The 19143-nt window shown below is 40.9% G+C and overlaps 1 protein-coding gene across 1 annotated transcript; it reads right to left on the bottom strand.

The window, feature by feature from the left end:
• Positions 1-2011: 2011 nt before the first annotated feature.
• On the bottom strand, positions 2012-18544 carry LOC133142480 (T-box transcription factor TBX5-A-like). Its single transcript, XM_061263723.1, has 8 exons — positions 18401-18544; positions 17169-17263; positions 15874-15993; positions 13732-13879; positions 9813-9965; positions 6040-6131; positions 2927-3153; positions 2012-2610 (listed from the first exon to the last, which is right to left on the bottom strand). The coding sequence occupies exons 1-8, from the start codon at positions 18542-18544 to the stop codon at positions 2012-2014; spliced, it is 1578 nt and encodes a 525-aa protein (XP_061119707.1).
• Between the last annotated feature and the right edge of the window lie 599 nt (positions 18545-19143).

The following is a 19143-nucleotide window of genomic DNA, read 5'->3' as shown; positions in this document are numbered from 1 at the left end:
ACATAAGGAAAAAAACAAATAAAATCTTAATGGATCGCAAACTGATTTATAATCTCCTAAAATCGGCCAATGATTTTTTGTCCTGTGTGGACATGAGTATCCTCTTCATCTCAAGCACCACATATTTTACTATGCTGAAACCTAAACTACAAGGGGACATACAATAAAAAGAAAATAAATAATATTTTTGAAAATGTCATCCAAGACACTTGTATTATGTGAAAAATGTATATACTTTGTTTACTACCAGGTTTTAGGAGGATAATACAGGCTCAATAAATAAAATGAACAGAGACAATACTTGTAACTGCATGCATTTAAAAGTTAGCATTCCTCCTGACAACACTTACGGGACAAAATGTTCTGCACACATAATCATGTTTTCTTGTTTTTGTTGGTAAATCTGCAGAATTTTTGCATTGAGGAACTATTCTGTGTTCACATGGCTTACTGCTGGAATGGCGAACAAGCAGCTCTGAGCATCTTATTATTTCATGTCACTATCTTTTATAAGGCAATAAAATGTTTAAAAAATACTTCAGATTTCTTTTTGACATAGTATTCTCTTTTATTGATCTACTATCCTCTGTAGTTAGTCCATGAAGCCATTCGTTTCGGCGCGGTCCTGAAAATGATTGGGAGTGAATTGGGCACCGGAAAACTCCGCACAATTACTTCTGTTAGGCCAAAGTGAAATGTCCCGTAAGGGATAAGGGGATTAGAAGCATCTTTGCTGGTGTTATATTGTGATTGTGTGGCAGTATGCCCAATAACGGTCTGAGCATTATCAATCTGAGCATTATTAAACTCAAATTCCAGACTGTACTTTTGGCTTACGCATATGGAATCTTTCTTGGAATTTGCAGACATTCATTTCCCCCCCTATTCCAGTTTTGTAGCAGTACAAAATGAAAATGGGGTTAATTTAGTAAAGAATGCAAATATCAATGATCTTGTATGTTGTGAATTATGATTGTTTATACACACTTACCAACTCAACAAATGACTTTGGATTCTGTACTTCTGTGGGAAGAAAACTTATTTTAAACATTAGGGTAAACGGGACTGAAACTCACTGGTCTGGCTACACACTTGCTTTGTAATATAGACATGAATACTCTCATAATCTCCACGAAGAAAGTCCATCTCATGGAATCCTTCATGGGGCTCTTTCCAATTATTTATTTTTCTCCTTGCATCCTTTCCTCAAGTCCTAGCTCCTTAGCTCTACCCAACCAAGGATGCAAGGAAAAGAACATGTGGCTGGAGGAATCGAGGAACCGTGTATTAGGATCAGTTGCAGATGTGGCAGTTGGGGTGAGGTGGATCCACAGGTCAATAATTTATGCGTCACGCGTTCCAAAAAAAAAGGATGCACTCATGTTGCCTTCCTTAAGAATCCTTTGGGAGCCTCCTAGCTCCTTGCTCCTTTGTCCATGGAGCATTTAATGGGTTGCAATTTCCTTAAAGATAGCAAGCCTCGATCAATTTCTGGGTTAGATGAGGACCAAGGTCCAATAACAGATAAAAGGATTAATAAGCCATTGAAATGAGCCCTTGGTCTCGAAGCGCAGCTTTCTTCTAGGAAGTGAAGATGCACACGTCTGTCACCTGACAGGAAGCGGCCTTTGCTGACTGAACAACCATTTGCCCTTAAAGAGGAACTCACTCTGCACGGTTTAAACAGGCCTCTGTTGAACGAAGCAATGGAAGCTGGTTCTCCATTCTACAAAGGATCTTTTTATGAAGCCTCTTGCAGGCAGATCCTTCCTTGGGCCAGCCTTCACCATGTACATTTAAAGGAGCTTTAAAGGAATTCATCTTCCTCTTGATTGTGGTCTGGGGGAAGCGAATAGCAGGACATACCAGTGCTGAGGAAAGTCCTGCACAGTAGAGTTTCCTTTATACAAATTCGTAATTTAACCCTGCTGGTCACCCACTCCCTCAAGTTTCTTGCGCCGAAGCATGGTGCTTTCTAAAAGTTTGTCCACAAACCCAAACCTCTCCCCACCTAGCTGCTCTGGCTCCAGTCTGGGACGATGCTCACGCTGTGCACCGTGTGGTACTGGTGTGGGGAGAGGGTGTGGGGTCCCCCTGAGGGGTAGAGGTACTCGTTACCCTGGAGGGCGCTGGACGGGGCCTGGATGCCCGCGTTCGGGCCGTGGGCCCGGCTGAGGGGCTGGGAGGGCAGGGGGCTGTGGTACAGGGCGTGGGCGTGGGCGTGGGGGTCGCCCCGCTGCGGGGATCCGTGGCCCGTCGCCCCGCTCAGCCTGGTCACCAGGGACCCGGGGGCGAAGTGAGCGGGGAAGGGCTGGTAGGGGAGGCGTTCTGGAGGTTGCACCCCCGCCGCGGGGCAGCTGGCGTAGGCGGACACTCCCGCCCAGGCGCTGCAGCTGAGGTCCTCCAGCCCGGGCACCAGCTCCGCCCCCGGGGACAGGCTGGCGTACATGCAGGCTTGCCGCTGCGCCGACTCCGTCCTGTAGGGGCCGCCACCGAGGCCCAGGGGCTGGCCGTAGCCGGACGGCCGGTAGTACGGGTCGCCTTCGCCCGGGGAGCTCTCCAAATAGGACTTCCTGTACAGGTGCTCTCCTGTGTGACTGTCCTCGGCCACTGTGGGGAGAACCACAGTCACTGTGTTACTCTCTTCACCGCCAATACCTGCTTTTGATGGTGTGTGTCAACAAATACATTCTGCTAATAAATCCATTTGGAATGATTTCAGTTATACTGGCTGAATTTCTGTATACCGGTAAAAATATTTAAAATGGTCAGTGGAGTTTAGTATGTTAATAATATACTGTATATTAATGTATTTCAGTTATGTGCTGAACTTTGCCAGTCATCGAAGACGTACACATCTTCCACAAGCTCTGAATCCCCTGTGAGAGTAGGAAGCAGAGAGAGGTGAGCAGAAAGAGAAGCCTACCTTTCCTCTTGGGGCAGTGGTAGTCCTGGCTGTGCTCGTGGGGCAGGGGGTAGGGGCCGGACTGGGGTCGCCCCTCCAGGGAGGGGCTGGCGACCCCGCTCTCACAGGAGTAGGGGGAGCCCAGGCCTGGGGGCGTGGCCAGGCACTGCCCCTCCGCTCTGAAAGGGCTGGGGCTGGAACCTCCCCTCTGCCGCACCACGCTGCGGGGCATCACTGGGTACTCCTTACTGCGGGCACAGACAGGGGGCGCCAAAAACAGCCTTTCAGTCACTCCCTCCGCCAGGAATTACACTGGGTTCAAATGACATTATTTTACTGCTGTTTGACAGATGCTGATTTACACAAGCTTTGTTTTCTAAATGTATGTACACTCACCAAGCACTTTATTAGGAACATTTTTACTTTATTACACCTACTTATTCATGCGATTATCTAATCAGCCAATTGTGTGGCAGCAGTGCAATGCATACAGTCATGTAGATACGGTTCAGGAGCTTCGGTTAATGTTCACATCAACCGTCAGGATGGGGGAAAAATGTGATCTAAGTGACTTTGGCATGGATGCCGCAAGATGTTGAAAACATTTCTTTGAGATTCTGTTGACATGATTGCATCATGCAATTTCTGCAGAATCTCCCATTCTACCACATCTCAAAGGTGTTCTATTGGATTCAGATCCGGTGCCTGGGAAGGCCACTGAAAAACATTGAGACATTGTCATGTTCATGAAACCAGTTTGAGACAACTTTTGCTTTGTGACATGATGCATTATCGTGCTGGAAGTAGCCATATTTTGGCCATGAAGGGATGCACATGGTCAGCAACAATACTCAAGTCGGCTGTGGCATTCAGGCAAATTGGATTACATTATTGGCATTTTAGCAGACGCTCTTATCCAGAGCGACATACAGTTGATTAGACTAAGCAGGAGACAATCCTCCCCTGGAGCAATGCAGGGTTAAGGGCCTTGCTCAAGGGATCTTATTGTGGCTACACCGGGATTAGAACCACCAACCTTGCGTGTCCCAGTCATTCACCTTAACCACTACGCTACAGGCCACCCTCTTGGTATTAATGGGCCCGAACTGTGCCAAGAAAACATTCCACACCACCGCCACCAGCCCGGACTGTTGTCATAAGGCACATTGGGTCCATGGATTCATGCTCTTGCTGCCAAATTCTGACCCTGCCATCTGTGTGCCTCAGTAGAAATTGAGATTCATCAGACCGGGCTACGTTTCTCCAGTCTTCAACTGTCCAGTTTTGGTGAGCCTGTGCCCACTGCAGCCTCAGCTTTCTGTTCTTGGCTGACATAAGTGGAACCCGACGTGGTCTTCTGCTGTTGTAGCCCATCTGCCTCAAGGTTGGATGTGTTGTGCATTCTGAGATGCTTTTCTGCTCACCACAATTGTACAGAGTGGTTATCTGAGTTACCATAGCCTTTCTGTCAGCTCAAACCAGTCTGGCCATTCTCTGTTGACCTCTCTCATCAAGGCATTTCTGTCCGCAGAACTGCCGCTCACTGGATGTTTTTTGTTTTTTTGCACCATTTTAATTAAAATCTAGAGATTGTTGTGTGTGAAAATTATGTTTTAGTAGAGGGATATTTTTGGTGATTTTGTTTTTGTAGGCATGGATGTTCTAGTGGAGGGATATTTGTGTTTGTAGGTACGGATGTCTTAGTGTAGGGATATTTGTGTTTGTAGGTACGGATGTTTTAGTGTAGGGATATTTGTGTTTGCATTGATTGCACTGTTTATCTGCCTCCAGTAGAATGGCTGGGTCATACAAAGTGCAGGTCTAAAAATAAACCACATTATGTGCCCCCCCCCCTCCTGGAGATTAGGCCTTTGAACAGGGAGAGGACAGATATATAATAAATTCAAATAATAAAATAACAACAATAATATAGAAGATAAAGTTAATAATAAATTCATAGGAATGTATTATTTCACATGAATATCACATTTCTGGCTGGAAAACAAAACCTATTTTCCATCGCTTATGATTTTAGAACAGACTGCCCGTTGATTAATAAGTCCAGAAATACATTGCAATGACACATTACGAACACTATTAATCCCTTCTCCACCCAAGTGCTTGTAAGTGTTAATCCGTGTGTGGGGGCAAACGTCAAATAAATTACAAATACTCTGTCATATTGTGTTTGCGCATCCATTTTTGATGTCTCATTTTCAATTATTTTTACCCCTGAAAGGGGACGGGTTGAATTGGTTGTGTTTTGGGGGAATAACGGGTATGGCAGTGTGTGTTTCCTCTCCGGGTTGGACAGTGTTGTCAGTGTTGACTAACGTTCTCCACGTTGCTGCATCGCTGGGTGAACCGCGGGTTACACGCTCTACATGCCACACCTACTCATCCATGAAAGCTTTATTCAGGAAGACGCGACTTCATCGCTAAGCGCTCCTCAACTGCTAAAAGTTCATACCCGTGCACCGTAGTAACTGTCAGTTTATCTGAATGAAATCCCTGCGAGCTACTTAACCAAGGAGCGCCTGAAATTGCTCTCCATGTCTGTTTTTTTTTCCCTGTTGATTGGTTTACAGTTAGAATTTGAAATGCGAGCCTTTTATCTCTTTAGCTAGGAGGATAGATGACCAATTTAAACTGAACCAGGGTGGCCAAGGGGGAGGGGTTGCTTTGTAAGTGATGAAGTTGTTAGTACATCATAGAGGGGTTTTGATTGGTGGATGATGATTAGTGGAAGAACAGAGGGGTTTTGATTGGTGGATGAATGTGCGCGAATTTACATTTTTAGCATTTGGCAGACGCTCTTATCCAGAGCGATGTACAGTTGATTAGACTAAGCAGGAGACAATCCTCCCCTAGAGCAATGCAGGCTCAAGGGCCCAACGGCTGTGCGGATCTTATTGTGGCTACACCTGGATTCGACCTCTGACCTTGCCTGTCCCAGTCATTTACCTTAACCACTACGCTACAGGCTGCCCTACTATGAATGATTAGTGGAGGAACCGGAGGGCTCTGATTGGTGGATGAACAGGTGAGAATGAATAGTAGAAGAATGGGAGGGTTCTGATTGGTGGAGGAAGGGTATAGGATGCTGTTGGCCCTCCTGTGGTTGGTTACCTCACCTCTGTATTCTGGACATGCGGTGCAGCTCCAGGTCATCACTGCCCCGGAAGCCCTTGGCAAAAGGATTATTCTCGATCTTCAGCTGGGTTATCTGGAAAATAACAGCATTGATTCTAGAAATGTGTCCCTTCAGTATTTGCTTAATGAGGATGGGCTAGGTACAGTCTTCCAGTTCCATTGTTTCTGGGTTTAGTAAAAAGGTGTTGGCTAAAAAGGCCATTGATGCCATGACTGCACTGAAGATGGGAGGAAAGTGCATGTGTCACTGGGACAGCTAAATAATGCTGGGAAATCACAGTGACTGCTCTCATTCCTTGGGTCAGTACCTCTCCCTAAACCTCAGTGCAGTTGAAGATGCAGGCAGACATTCCCTTATCTGCAGATCACCTCTTTTATGGGACAGAATATCTAAAAAATTATCTCTCTCTCTCTCTCTCTCTCTCTCACTCTCTCACTCTCTCACTCTCTCACTCTCTCACTCTCTCACTCTCTCACTCTCTCACTCTCTCACTCTCTCTCTCTCTCTCTCTCACACACACACACACAAACACACACACACACACACACACACACATATATACACATACCTGCATGCAAACGCACAGACACACATACACACGTATAATGGGTACATACTTTATGGTAAAGCAGTTAAGGGTGTAGGCCTGTAACCAAGAGGTTGAAGATTATATTTGCCATCTGTGACGCAGGCATGCTGGTGTAACACATGTGTTGTTCAGCTTTCCTGCATTGAAGCACTCGGGGATGTTTCGATGACTCATTAGATATTAATGTTACCTACCCCCAACCCCCACACTCTCAGTAAGCCGGAACCCCAGATGTGAAATCGGGGACTTCGAGGTAAAATTTGAATATGGATGTGAATAGAGATTAGGCCTTTCTACCTAATTGAGATCCTACAGAAATGGTAGAGCTCTAGACAATTTGCCAAATCATAATAAAGTATTAAATGTAATATACACTCACTGAGCACTTTATTAGGTACACCGACTTATTCATGCAATTATCTAATCAGCCAATCAATCGTGAGGCAGCAGTGCAATGCATGCAATCATGTAGATACGGGTCAGGAGCATCAACCAGCAGGATGTGGAAAAATGTGATCTGTGAAAAGTGACTTTGACCCTTGAATGAATGTTGGTGCCAAATAGGGTGGTTTGAGTATCTCAGAAACTGCTGATCTCTTGGGATTTTCACGCACGAGCATCTCTGAACACACAACGCATCATAGCTGTAAGTGGATAGGCTACAGCAGTAGAAGACTTAATACTGTAAGTCTAAAAATTAAGTCTAATAAATACCTAAAAATGTGCTCAATGAGTGCATCTGCAGGACCATTATTGACAGAGCATTGGATGTCCACATCTTCCTGTGCCAAGATTTTTTATTAATTGGTCTAAATTACTGGAGTTTAGACTGTTCTAAATTCCTTCACTGAATTTTTTAAATATTTTTTTGCACTTTTTTAATGCCCTAGTGCCACATTTGGAAACCATTCATGAGATGAAGACAACATTCTATTTGTGTGTATGTACATTATTAGTTATTATTACATATGTATTTCTGTAGTACTTCTACTATACTAATTTTTTGTTGTTATTATTGATATTGTTATTATTATTATTATAAGACATTGAAAAGAAACAAGCAGAAAACAAACAGGATGTTAATTTCTTAATAAACATTCCATATTATATTAAGGAATTCATTCTGATCCCTAGAGGAAACGCTTGAATGCACAAATATGCTACTTTTAAAATAGCCTTTTGTGAACAATTTTATCGCGCTTTGGAAATGTTTGTATGGAACACATTTGTTCTACGAACGAAATTTAATCTCACATTTTACATTCATTACACATTCGGAACAGTTTTCCCGAACCACAGTGGCGTTTTTATGAGAGTAAACCCTGGACTAGAAGTAAGGATAGTCTAGCTATCTGGATAGCCCGCAAGCTTCTCTCGTGTGTACCTCTGCGCAACTGAGAAGTATAATTTAAAAAATAATCACAAGTAAGCACGGTAATGCTGCGAACATTCGTGTTAACATTAGTCAGGCCTGATGCATTGAATTCACTCTATCAGGGAACATAATGAACCCTTAAAATGGAAAGTCCATGTGGCGAGCGAAACCCCCCGAACTGTAAATAACCTAAGCACGACTGATTTATTTCTGAATTCATGTTTTAATGCTCAGAAATTAGGACATACAAACTATAGATCTAGTTAATTTCGCGTCATTGTTCAGTTATACTAGACGTGATATACATACCATTTCGGGACATTAGTTTGCTATAGGTGTAAATTAATTTATATTCGTTGTTAAACGTTGTAAAACGAAAACAGTTCGTGAAATTGTTTTTATTCTCACAATATCAGGTGACCATGCTTATAAGACCATAGAGCTATATAAAACCTACTTATACTGTCTTCTTGGGTAACCTAAAGTCTGCTATAGGTAATATAATGTAAATTTTCACAAAGACGATTTGTAGTAGTATAATTCTTCAGTTTTAAAGAATGAAAAGTAAAACAAATTTACAGTCATGTATAGCTATACTTTGAAACGAATCAAAATAGACGTATAATAGCCTACACAATACATACAAATCAGGTTTATTTTCCCTTTTTACTATATGTAGGCCGAGTTTCCAGTTTCCAATGCATATGTACGCGACATCAGCAGATAATGGAATGTTTCTGATGTCCGACAGGGTGCCTACCTGTGTAGGTTACGTTTCTGTAAGGAAAGATCTACAGTGAGCAACCAAAACTGTGCGCCGCATTGCAGCTTGAGACTTTGATTACCAATATTTTACAACAGGTTATTACAGGTTAAAAACTTAAAGACTTACTGTGCTTTGTAGCACATGTTCAAAATCTGTAAAACCCCCTTTCAATTACTGGGCCAAGGCTTTTGATAAAACAAGATGTGCATGGGATTGTAGCTCAAGCTATTCGAATTTATATCGGCTAATTACTTTTTTATTATCAACGCTTTCTTTTTAAGACAAGTTGTATAAATAAATGCATTGCTTTAAACAAGTTTTGTTTTATATATGCGATTTCCCTCGACACGCAGCCTATCCGTGTGCTTATTGTACGCACTGACTTCTAACCTTTGGTCATTTTTCATCAAAGCTCAAATTGGTATAGCCTAGCATCTCAGTTTCGTGGATACAGGGAGCGTGCCCTTTGTTGGATGTTCGAAATAAGTAATAATTATGGATGTTGTAAATTAATCTTTATGTGTATGGCGCATTTCACGAGCAATTGCCACAACAGGCTTCGCACAAAACAAAACTGCCGTAAACCACCGCAAGAGCAAGACTAGGGCAAAGGTGCACTCGAAAAGCTCCCTCATGTCCGATAGGAAAACATTTTGGGAGATACCAGACTCAAGTGGAGAGTCTTCTCTGGCTCAGTGTGTGGGTTTTAATGACCGAACGGTCAATCAGATGCAGTTAGTTCAAGCTATCTGTTCGTAATTTTTAATGAACTTTCTGCCGACTTATTATTCAAGGACAAACTCGTTGGCCTATAAAGGGCTCCGTGAAGGCAGCTTTGTTTAACACCGATTTATTTCACAGAACATTTAGGTCATCGCTTTAAGCAGGCCGCTGCGCAAAATCACTCCAGTTTGATGGGTGAATTGAAAATGGTACCTGCAAGCTAAATGTTAATATACCTAAAGTCATCAGTGGAGTATATTCAGTTATTAGTCAAAACCGAGCAGTCCATAAACTCCTTACCTTGTGGTTTTGATATGACGTGACAGCGATGAAAGCTGTCTCTGGGAACACGTGCGTGCAAAACGCCGTGTTTTTGGAACCGAAACCGTTATTTTCGTCCGCTTTCACGATGTGGATCCTGGGCTGGTATTTATGCATGGAATTCAGTATGATCTGAAAGAGAAATATGCCACTGCGTTAGGAAAGCACGAAGAAAAGAGCCGAAAGCGCTGACGGTTTTTACTTTGGGATGTGTTCCTTGATGAGTTGAGTCTCATAATCTTCCTGGCACCTAATGCGTGAAAACGCTGGCAGTTCCAGATGTTGTAGCTTAGCACTAGTGCCCTCGCACATCACCGCAAGTATTAGGCCTACCACTTTAACACAGCAAAGAAGAACTGCTCATAATTATGACGTGTCGGCCCCTGCTTTGGACACGAAGATGGGCAATTGATTGGGCAGGTTGGGTTTAATACCAATTTCCTTATTATTTGCTTAGATATTTCACTTCATATGCTCCCTTACAGTATTAACTGTGCGGTCTGTGCCATGTCTGGTGAATGAAGATGCTTACTTCATTCACCAGACATGACCCTAGTCCCTCTGATCCCGAGTCATCTGATCCCCAGATGCTTCAATTGATCTTGCCTGATGTAATTGAGCCAACCAAGAGGACCAGAGAGTATTTTTGAAAGTGTTCCATAGGTTCCAATAGACCAGACAAGCTCAGTAAAGTGTAGAAAACTCTGTCACTCACTCATCAATGAAAAACTGTTTCATTACCCAAATTCACTCTGAAGAAAATCTAAGAAAACTCAGCAAAAACTGTATTCCGTTACAAAGAAATGCCCTCAAAAAGAGTGACCATATATTGGATTTCATAATTATTTTTGGTCTTTTTTTGGTATTTTTAGACATCTCTGCTTATTTACATTGAAATCCAGTAATAAGTATCCAGGTAACAAAAAGGCCTTTCCCCTCACATAGTAATCATTCCTACAGGATATAAACAGCTTTATATCCGGTTTTTCAGCTGAGCACTAGATATGATAATGATTAATGTAATGTGTCTGAAATGTGTAGCCCAGTGTATGATCTTATAATGACATAATGTCTGTATATATGGGTTGGTAGCTGGAACAGTGCAGGCATGAGGTCACAGTTTTGGTCTCTTCAACCCCTGAATTTGTTTCTTCCTGAATTGTCTCGATTGGCCAGCATCCTTCCTGAGAAGAGACCTTGATCTCACAGGATTGTGGATCATAATTATGCTGAACAGTATAGAGTCAGCCTCCACTCTCCCTGGCAGCGCTTTGTTTAGTGCAGAAAGGATGCCGCTGGTTACTGCTTCCGGGACATTGTATCCATTTCTGTAGGTAAATCGTTTCGTTTTTTAAGTCTACGGTTATTCTGAGCTTTTAAATGAAGGGCCTCCACAAGTTTTTCGCAGAATACCACCCATACATCCTGTAAAATGCAGGTTAAATTCCAGACTTTGGAAATAAATAATATATATTTTAGATTTAATGGATAGAAATGGTAGTCTTGTTGCGACTGCTGTGCATTCCTGTGGAGGATGGAGATGAGCTTCCATTTTATGTCATCACGATGCATTTTGAACACACACGGGTTTTAGCACAGCACTTGTCAGGACATTTCCCAGCCCACCCACTGTGAAGGTGGCCTCTCTCCCGTCTCATCAAAGACCTGCCCTGTCGCTTAGCATCCACATCTCCCCGACCTGGTCATCGTTTTTAATGATAAGATGAGATCACTGAGGTTGCTGAATGTTTGCCCTGGCCTCTCAAGTCGTCTGTGCGACACAGGCCTGGAAACCTGTTAAATAACCAGGTTTGTGTACTTTAGTGTGGCTCAGCTCACTCCATCACACAAAGTTTAAACAAAGGGACTGCTTATCCCTTAACCCCCTCCCCTTGTGTGGAATATTTATTAAAGCTGATTTGCCATAAATTATAAAAATGGGGCCAAATTAAATCCATTATATTTAGACAGAATAATGCCAATATGAAATAAAAATACACTGGTGTATGCCAACATTGATGCATACTTATTTTTATGAATGCTTTTTTTTATTTGGAATTTCCAATCCCACCCAATTTTCCCCGCCTGCTGCCACCACCAAAACGCAGGGTGCCAGCCATCTTATTCTTTCCTTTCTACAAGCCACACACACAGAGAGCAGCGGTGGAGGAGACCCAATCATACCTGATTGCAGAGAGCAAGACTCTGGTACCTGCGCAGCAAAAAGGAATGACTCGAGCAATGAATTCCACTCATATATCCCATGGACCATGCAAAGCCAATTGTGCAGCTGCAGTGGGCCCTAGTCCGATTCGGTCCGTGACCATGGTGATTGCCGAGTGAGCTAGCAGTCCCCCAGTGTGGATGTATGTTTTTGTTGAAAAAAATTAAATGTCATACATTTTAACCAATTAAAAATGGTTGCGTTTTATGTTTGGTCTTTTAGATGTGGAGTAGCTTCCGATTAAGACTTAGTTGATTTCGTTGTGTCTTTAGGCTGACAATTAACCCAAGAGCTTGTTCTGCAGTTTAATAGGAAATGTTTTGCGAGTAAAATTAACCGATCTATTCAAAAAACCCAAAGAGAGGATTGCTGTGTACTTGGCTGGGTTTAGCGCTTCTATCCAATTCAGGTTTTTTTTTTTTTAATAAGACTGTATGACACCAGGCGCTTTGTAATTTAATCATTAGCTCTCCCACAACCAGATGTTGGACGTGGAATGCGAGTTTTTCATGTTTTATGTTTTGATAATGTTAATGATGTAAAAATGGGATACGGTGTTATTTTTTCGTAGTTTCCGTTTTTTTATTCCTTAAATTATTTATTTCGGATACTAAAGGAGGCAATGGCTCCTGCTTAAATGTGCTAATAAAAGCTTAGTGTCTGCTGCGAAATGTACGGTAGGCCGCAAATAAACTGTTGCTTCCAAAAATCGCAATCTTCAACATACTACTGAAAACTAGTTAACCCCACCGCCCTCCTTATTTATTAATAAAGAAGCAAAACGTTCTCAGAATGTATTATATTCTTGTAATTGTTTAAGAATATATATTCGGAAGTTGTATTTCTGTTGTTTGTGTTTTGCGCAATAAAAAGTAAATCGGGCTTTATCAAGAAGTAATTTGCATGGCCATTTGTTACTTTAAAATGATGATAATGAGCCTAATCATGAATAAAATGCAATGGCTCTTTATTTATAAGAGGCCCCATGGCGAAACAGACCTGCAGTAACCTACTACCACGGGCCCTGACAAATCATTTTTTGTGCTCTCCCCTATCGGAAGAATCCGTAGCGACACGTACTATTCTACAGGAACAAATTGATTTCCTCCATCGGACACTCACCACGTTCCACAATTACCTTTCAAATCAAGATGTATTTAGTTCTTTTCATAGAATATTTCATTGGCCATTAATTGACCTGCATATGTTGCCCGTCCTTACAAAACTTTAAATCTTCAAAAGGACAGTGATGTCTTTATTGAAATGAATATTTTAGTATTTTAAATGACAAAAAGTACATTTGCAATATTGTAATTTGTATTAAAACCTTGAGATGGTGGGCTATTTTGAAATGAACCACAGGATATAACCGTTTTTTAATACTTACATATTTCTAAATGCTGTTTTGCTAAAATAGCCTACTCGGCACATTTCATGTTAAGCAGTATTAACTTTCCTCAGGTGGACATGGTGTAAAAATCGCTTTTGATTATAATATTAGTCCACATTTCCTTTCCAAGTACTGTATATTCTTAACCTATCCTTAAATTACTCTGGGGAAATATTCCAGCCTATCGTCTCACCGTATTCGACCGGAGGAAGTTAATTGGAGAAAAGCACAATTACACTAATTGCACAATTAAACTAGGCGACTAATTGAAACAATTTACTTACATGCCCAAAAGGATCGAGGTGGTTGTTCGTTAGCTTTAGCTTCTGGAATGAGACGAGCTGCCTCATCCAATGCGCCCCGGTCGCTGGCGAGTCTGGGTGGACGTACAGTCTTCCGGGCATGGCCGGCTCGGCCTTTCCCGTCACAGACCTGTGTCGGGATACACAATCGTTTCACACCAGACTGACACGACCCGGCTCCGTTTCAGCACTGTAAGCACTTCATTTGCAAAGCAGCGAATGCGATGTTCAAATGTTGATATTGACGAATGCATGCTACTTGCCACAGCACCGAGATGCCCTATTATAAAAGAATGATATATTGAGCGAAAAATCCTACAGGTATTGACATTTCACACAACGTACAAAGAAGATACAGGCCTCTTTTTTGCATTTCGTTTTAGTATTTAACCCCCTTTCTCCGAAGAGAACTCTAAACACGGAATAATTGCGTCGCCTGGGGTGAGGTTTGCAGTACTTCTACAATTTGTCCTGCATGCTTACAAACACACAAACATGTAGGCTACATAGCCTGCACACTCGCTCACACACTAGATCAACATAACTTTTTATGTGAATGCTTGAATAGCTAAGTTTACATTTACTATTAATAGTCCGTGAAGATGAATATGTGTTTGCACGATGGGATTGCAGAGTAGACATGTTGTTATACCTCCGAGGTACAACAGAAGCCTACTCTGTCCCGTATTCGACACCACAAACTTGCAGTTTCGCCTGGCGTTGCCATGGGTAAAACCACTTGCCAACGTATTCTTTTGCTGCGATCTCCTTTAGTGGATTCAGTCCTTTTTTATAGTACATAACAAAACAAGAAGCAGTCATATAAAAAACCCTGAAAGGGCCATTGTATCATAGTGGAATTTAATTATGTTTTTATCATACAAAATTTGTTTTGTAAAAGTACTGACTAATGGCGATAATATTGTACAGATTAAAATGGCCTTTTATTTTCTTATTTAAATTATCACATGTATAAGACATTTTTCATGAACAGAAAATTAAACATGGCAGTTGTAACGACCTACAATACTGCTACTACGAGACGGAAAGTAAAGTCACACTTTAACCTGTTTGCTTCGACTTAAATTACTCATTAAGGCTACGCGCAACGTCATCGAAATACATCATACAATGCATATCATTATTGTGGAATAATTTACTTGCGTCTCAGCACATACATGCACACACGCACACGCACTCTTACAATCTTATCTAATGTGTAAAAATGTACTTGTCATTATGAATGTGATTATAGACTTGTAATTCATTCTATAAATGCAAGGAAACAATCTCACCTGAAGTGCAATATCAATACACTTTCAATTATATTCGTTTTAAAAAAACACATCAGTCACATTTGAGAAATATGGGTAGCCTACATGAATTGCCATTAAGAAATAAATTAAGCCTGAAATTAACTTTTCATTAGTTAATGTGTTTTTTAGCTACGAAAGAATGTATTAGTCACACAAATATTTATACAATAGCTAACCATTGGACAAACATATAATTAGTTAGCCATAAACAAATACATTAACTGTACATTAACTACATTAATTTAGTTGTTAACATTAATTGTAGTAGTGGTTAAGGTAAATGACTGGGACACGCAAGGTCGGTGGTTCTAATCCCGGTGTAGCCACTATAAAGTCCGCACAGCCGTTGGGCCCTTGAGCAAGGCCCTTAACCCTGCATTGCTCCAGGGGAGGATTGTCTCCTGCTTAATCTAATCAACTGTACGTCGCTCTGGATAAGAGCGTCTGCCAAATGACAACAATGTAATGTAATGTAATGAATTAATTATGTGCAAATACATAAACAAAGCTATACAAATGAACGTATTAGTACTTAGCAACTACATTAATGCCAATTCGTGTAGTCTTACTGGAAAATGTTACCAAACAATCATATTCATGGTTTCCTATGACACAGTATACGTTTTAATATTATGCATACTGCACGATTAAGAATAGTGTGGTAATGGTAGGTTTTAAATTATTGCATTGTATTGCACATGCTTATATAAGAATATAATAACGTTGTTCATATAACCTATAGTTGTTATTTCTAATGAGGGGAGACATTGAAACGTATATATCAATGTTCTGCAATTCTTTTACAAACCATTTGTTGTCAGCGAATTTGTAACGATGGTCGTCCGCAGGTACCACATCCATTAATAGAATATATTTTGTTTTGGGATTCAGTCCAGTCACCTTTACTTTGTAGCTTGGAAACATTCGCCTGCAAATGGAAAAACAAAGTGTCGATAATTTACAACAGGTTGTACCTTCAGGGAGTGATACATGACATCAAGACATTTAATTCATACAGGAGTCATGCGTATTGATTCAATTATTTCAATTGAGCGACTATACTTCCGCAAAACAGATCATTAACTAATTGTAATGTTTTCAGATACAAAACACCTTCTCGAATTATTCGGATATACGTCGATATTAGATTCTGTTTTATTTCAGTCGCGACGAAAATTTGAACTCGATGAAAACTGTATCGCAAAGTCAGTTGATATTGGACACGTCTCATCCATAGTCCACAACTGGTTTAAATACTACTATACGATATATTACTTTATGGATATTGGTAGACCCAGGGTATTGGGTGTGTTTAACATTTAATTACGTTACATTAGTCTAAATTATAGGAGAGACTGGCAAATAACTTGTTCGAAATGTTTTTAAACGGGTGCCCATAAGTGTTGGTCAATCCATTTAAGATGAGATTTGTAAGAATTGATTCTATACACAAGTGTAATGGTAATGTAGGCCTACACGGTGTCACCGTTTTTCGCTCAAGTTGACCTGGGCCCTGTCCAATTGCCCATAGCACGTATATTAACTCACTCAGATCAGTCATCCTATTATAGCATGCTGTGGTTTAAGTCTGTATTTCGCCTGTATAGTTAACATATTTTGCAAGTTGTCAGACGGTGCCAAATATAAATAGCATTTCACAGTAAAACAAAAAGGTATCCAAAAGTAAGGGTGCAAATAGCAGACCAAACTCTTAAGTAACAAAATATTATGCCGTCCACTTCATGTGCCCAGGGAACAGGCCTAAGTTGCAGTTATTTTGGAGTACAACCCTTTGGAAACACGTATGCTACTCTTGGTTCGGTGTTGCGTAACGGAACACTAAACTTTGTGCGCCTGGATTAGATTCAACCACGGCATTCAATTGGTTCCTGTAAATTCATTTATTTATTCAGTGTTCTATGTTTACCTCTTTCAAATGCGAAAAGGGTAGGAAATACCAGCGCCATCCATGTCACATAAGTGTGGACTGGACTGGTCCAGTGTTTTAATAAAATAACTAATGTTCACAAAGGAAACCTGTTTGAAAAAAACTGTTCCTAACTACAGGCTGTCGATAAAAAGTCATGTTATTCTTTTTCTTACCTCCCCGCTTTGGTGATTATCATTTCAGTCCCCACTTCGTCAAATCGTGTCCAGAGGTCTCCTTCGTGCAAATAAACTTTTATTCCCTCCATTCCCTGGTCAAATCAGAGTTTTTAAGACATAAAATAAGTGCTTTCGAAAAACAACACTTTTTATTGGTTTTAGTCATGGAACAACCCGTGTCTTTGCAAAAACAAGAACTTACTCTAATGTAGGCCTACAGCCTGCATTTTATAAAGACAGATCAACCATAACGGCCATATACCGTCATAAACACAATCATGTAGTCTTATACTATGAGACATAGAAACATGTAGCCTAAGCCAGCATTTCACTCATTTAAGTCTAAGCAAACTTCCTATATAGTCTCAGAAGTTGAGTCGGCTCAATTAATGTCGTTAACTTTTCAAGTAGATAAACACTGAAATGTCAGTGTTTGTAGCATAATCTATTATCTTAATATATACAAATCATAACAAAAATGAAAAGAAATGTAAAATTAAAGGAACACTTTGATCGATCAATGTTTTATCCCCGTGGCCTAATTCTCTCAATTCCTCACTGCAAATTAATAGAACAGTGCACTAAGCAATCCATATGCGATCATTTCGGTTTGACTGGTTTGTTAGAACATTGCTGTGTGGACAATGACAAGGTTTCGTTTTATTTTAAGGTTAGTTTTTACAGATAATCTTCGGGTGTGTATAGCGCATGCATTACTCACTCAATCTAAGCCAGCTGCTTTTATTTTGCGTATAGTTACAGCGAATATTATTTAAGTACTGGCAACTGAATATAAAATACGCATAAAATATTATTTAAATCACAAACACGTGTAAACACAGCGCTTTCCCCCACGCACAGTTGTATCTAATTTAGCCGTTTTGCTTACATTCATTGAGAGTAATGAGATGAAGGTCTAAGGGCGCAGTTGCTTTTTCCAAATTCAGCGCTAGCTCGAGCCGCTAGTGTCAGGGGAGACGTCGTGCAGCCTATTCTGCGCCAGAGCCACTCTAGTCAAGTAGAACTACCACCACTTCTATTATAATTACTGCAGTTTATTACTTCCCTGTCCTGGTAAACGGCTCTGCATTCAGACGATGCATATTGACTATGTGACTTTTAGTTTTTGTGTCGAATGAGTTTAATAATGAATTCTTAGTTGACAAGAAATTTTCCATGTCCTGTTTGCCCTGGAGGCCCGCGGTCATAAACAGAAGACTTTTTCTAACCTGTTGGATATATGTTGTCTGCGGCGACGGAGATTTGCTCAAAGTTCTTTTCTGAATTTCTTCTTCGCTTTCATTTTGCAATTCCTTTGTGTTTGGGTCACCTTGCGTATCTGGGACTCCAAATGTTTCCTCGGGATCTCCCATCTCAGGACGTCACCAACCGCCTAATCAGGGAGAAAACCCTTTAGACCTTCACAAAAGTGTTTGGCCTACCTTGCAGCTCAAGAAAAAGGAAGAGAAAATAACTAGACATATTTGGAAAGCCACACGTTTAAAACAGCAGGCATTGATTTGTTTGTTACACACACACACACACACACACACACTAGCCTCTCTCTCTCACACACACACACACACACACACACACACACACACACACACACACACACATACACACACTGGCGATATATATCATTAAGCAGGCTTGTAACTACAGTAGTTTACACATAGTCATGATCTATAGCTTTAACGCATATGCATTGTTTTTACGCGTATGCATATGGGGCCTTTGTATGCCCCTTATATAAGTCATACTCTGTGTTATTGTAATACACGTTGATATAGACTATTATTAGTTCTACATTCTGATTTCAAACCGCATCATTTCGAAACATCGTCCTACGAAATAAAATCGTGTACATGAGCTGTCACACTTAATTTGAAAAGTACAGTATCATATATCACAATAATATCGCATTAATTCGATTATAGGCTTGACTAGCCTACTTGGCAGTCTGTTCGTC

This window comes from Conger conger, chromosome 12 (genome assembly GCF_963514075.1).
Source record: "Conger conger chromosome 12, fConCon1.1, whole genome shotgun sequence".
NCBI classification, from domain to species: Eukaryota; Metazoa; Chordata; class Actinopteri; order Anguilliformes; family Congridae; genus Conger; species Conger conger.
The sequence above is the reverse complement of the archived record's forward strand: the minus strand, read 5'-3'. Positions and strand labels throughout refer to the sequence as shown.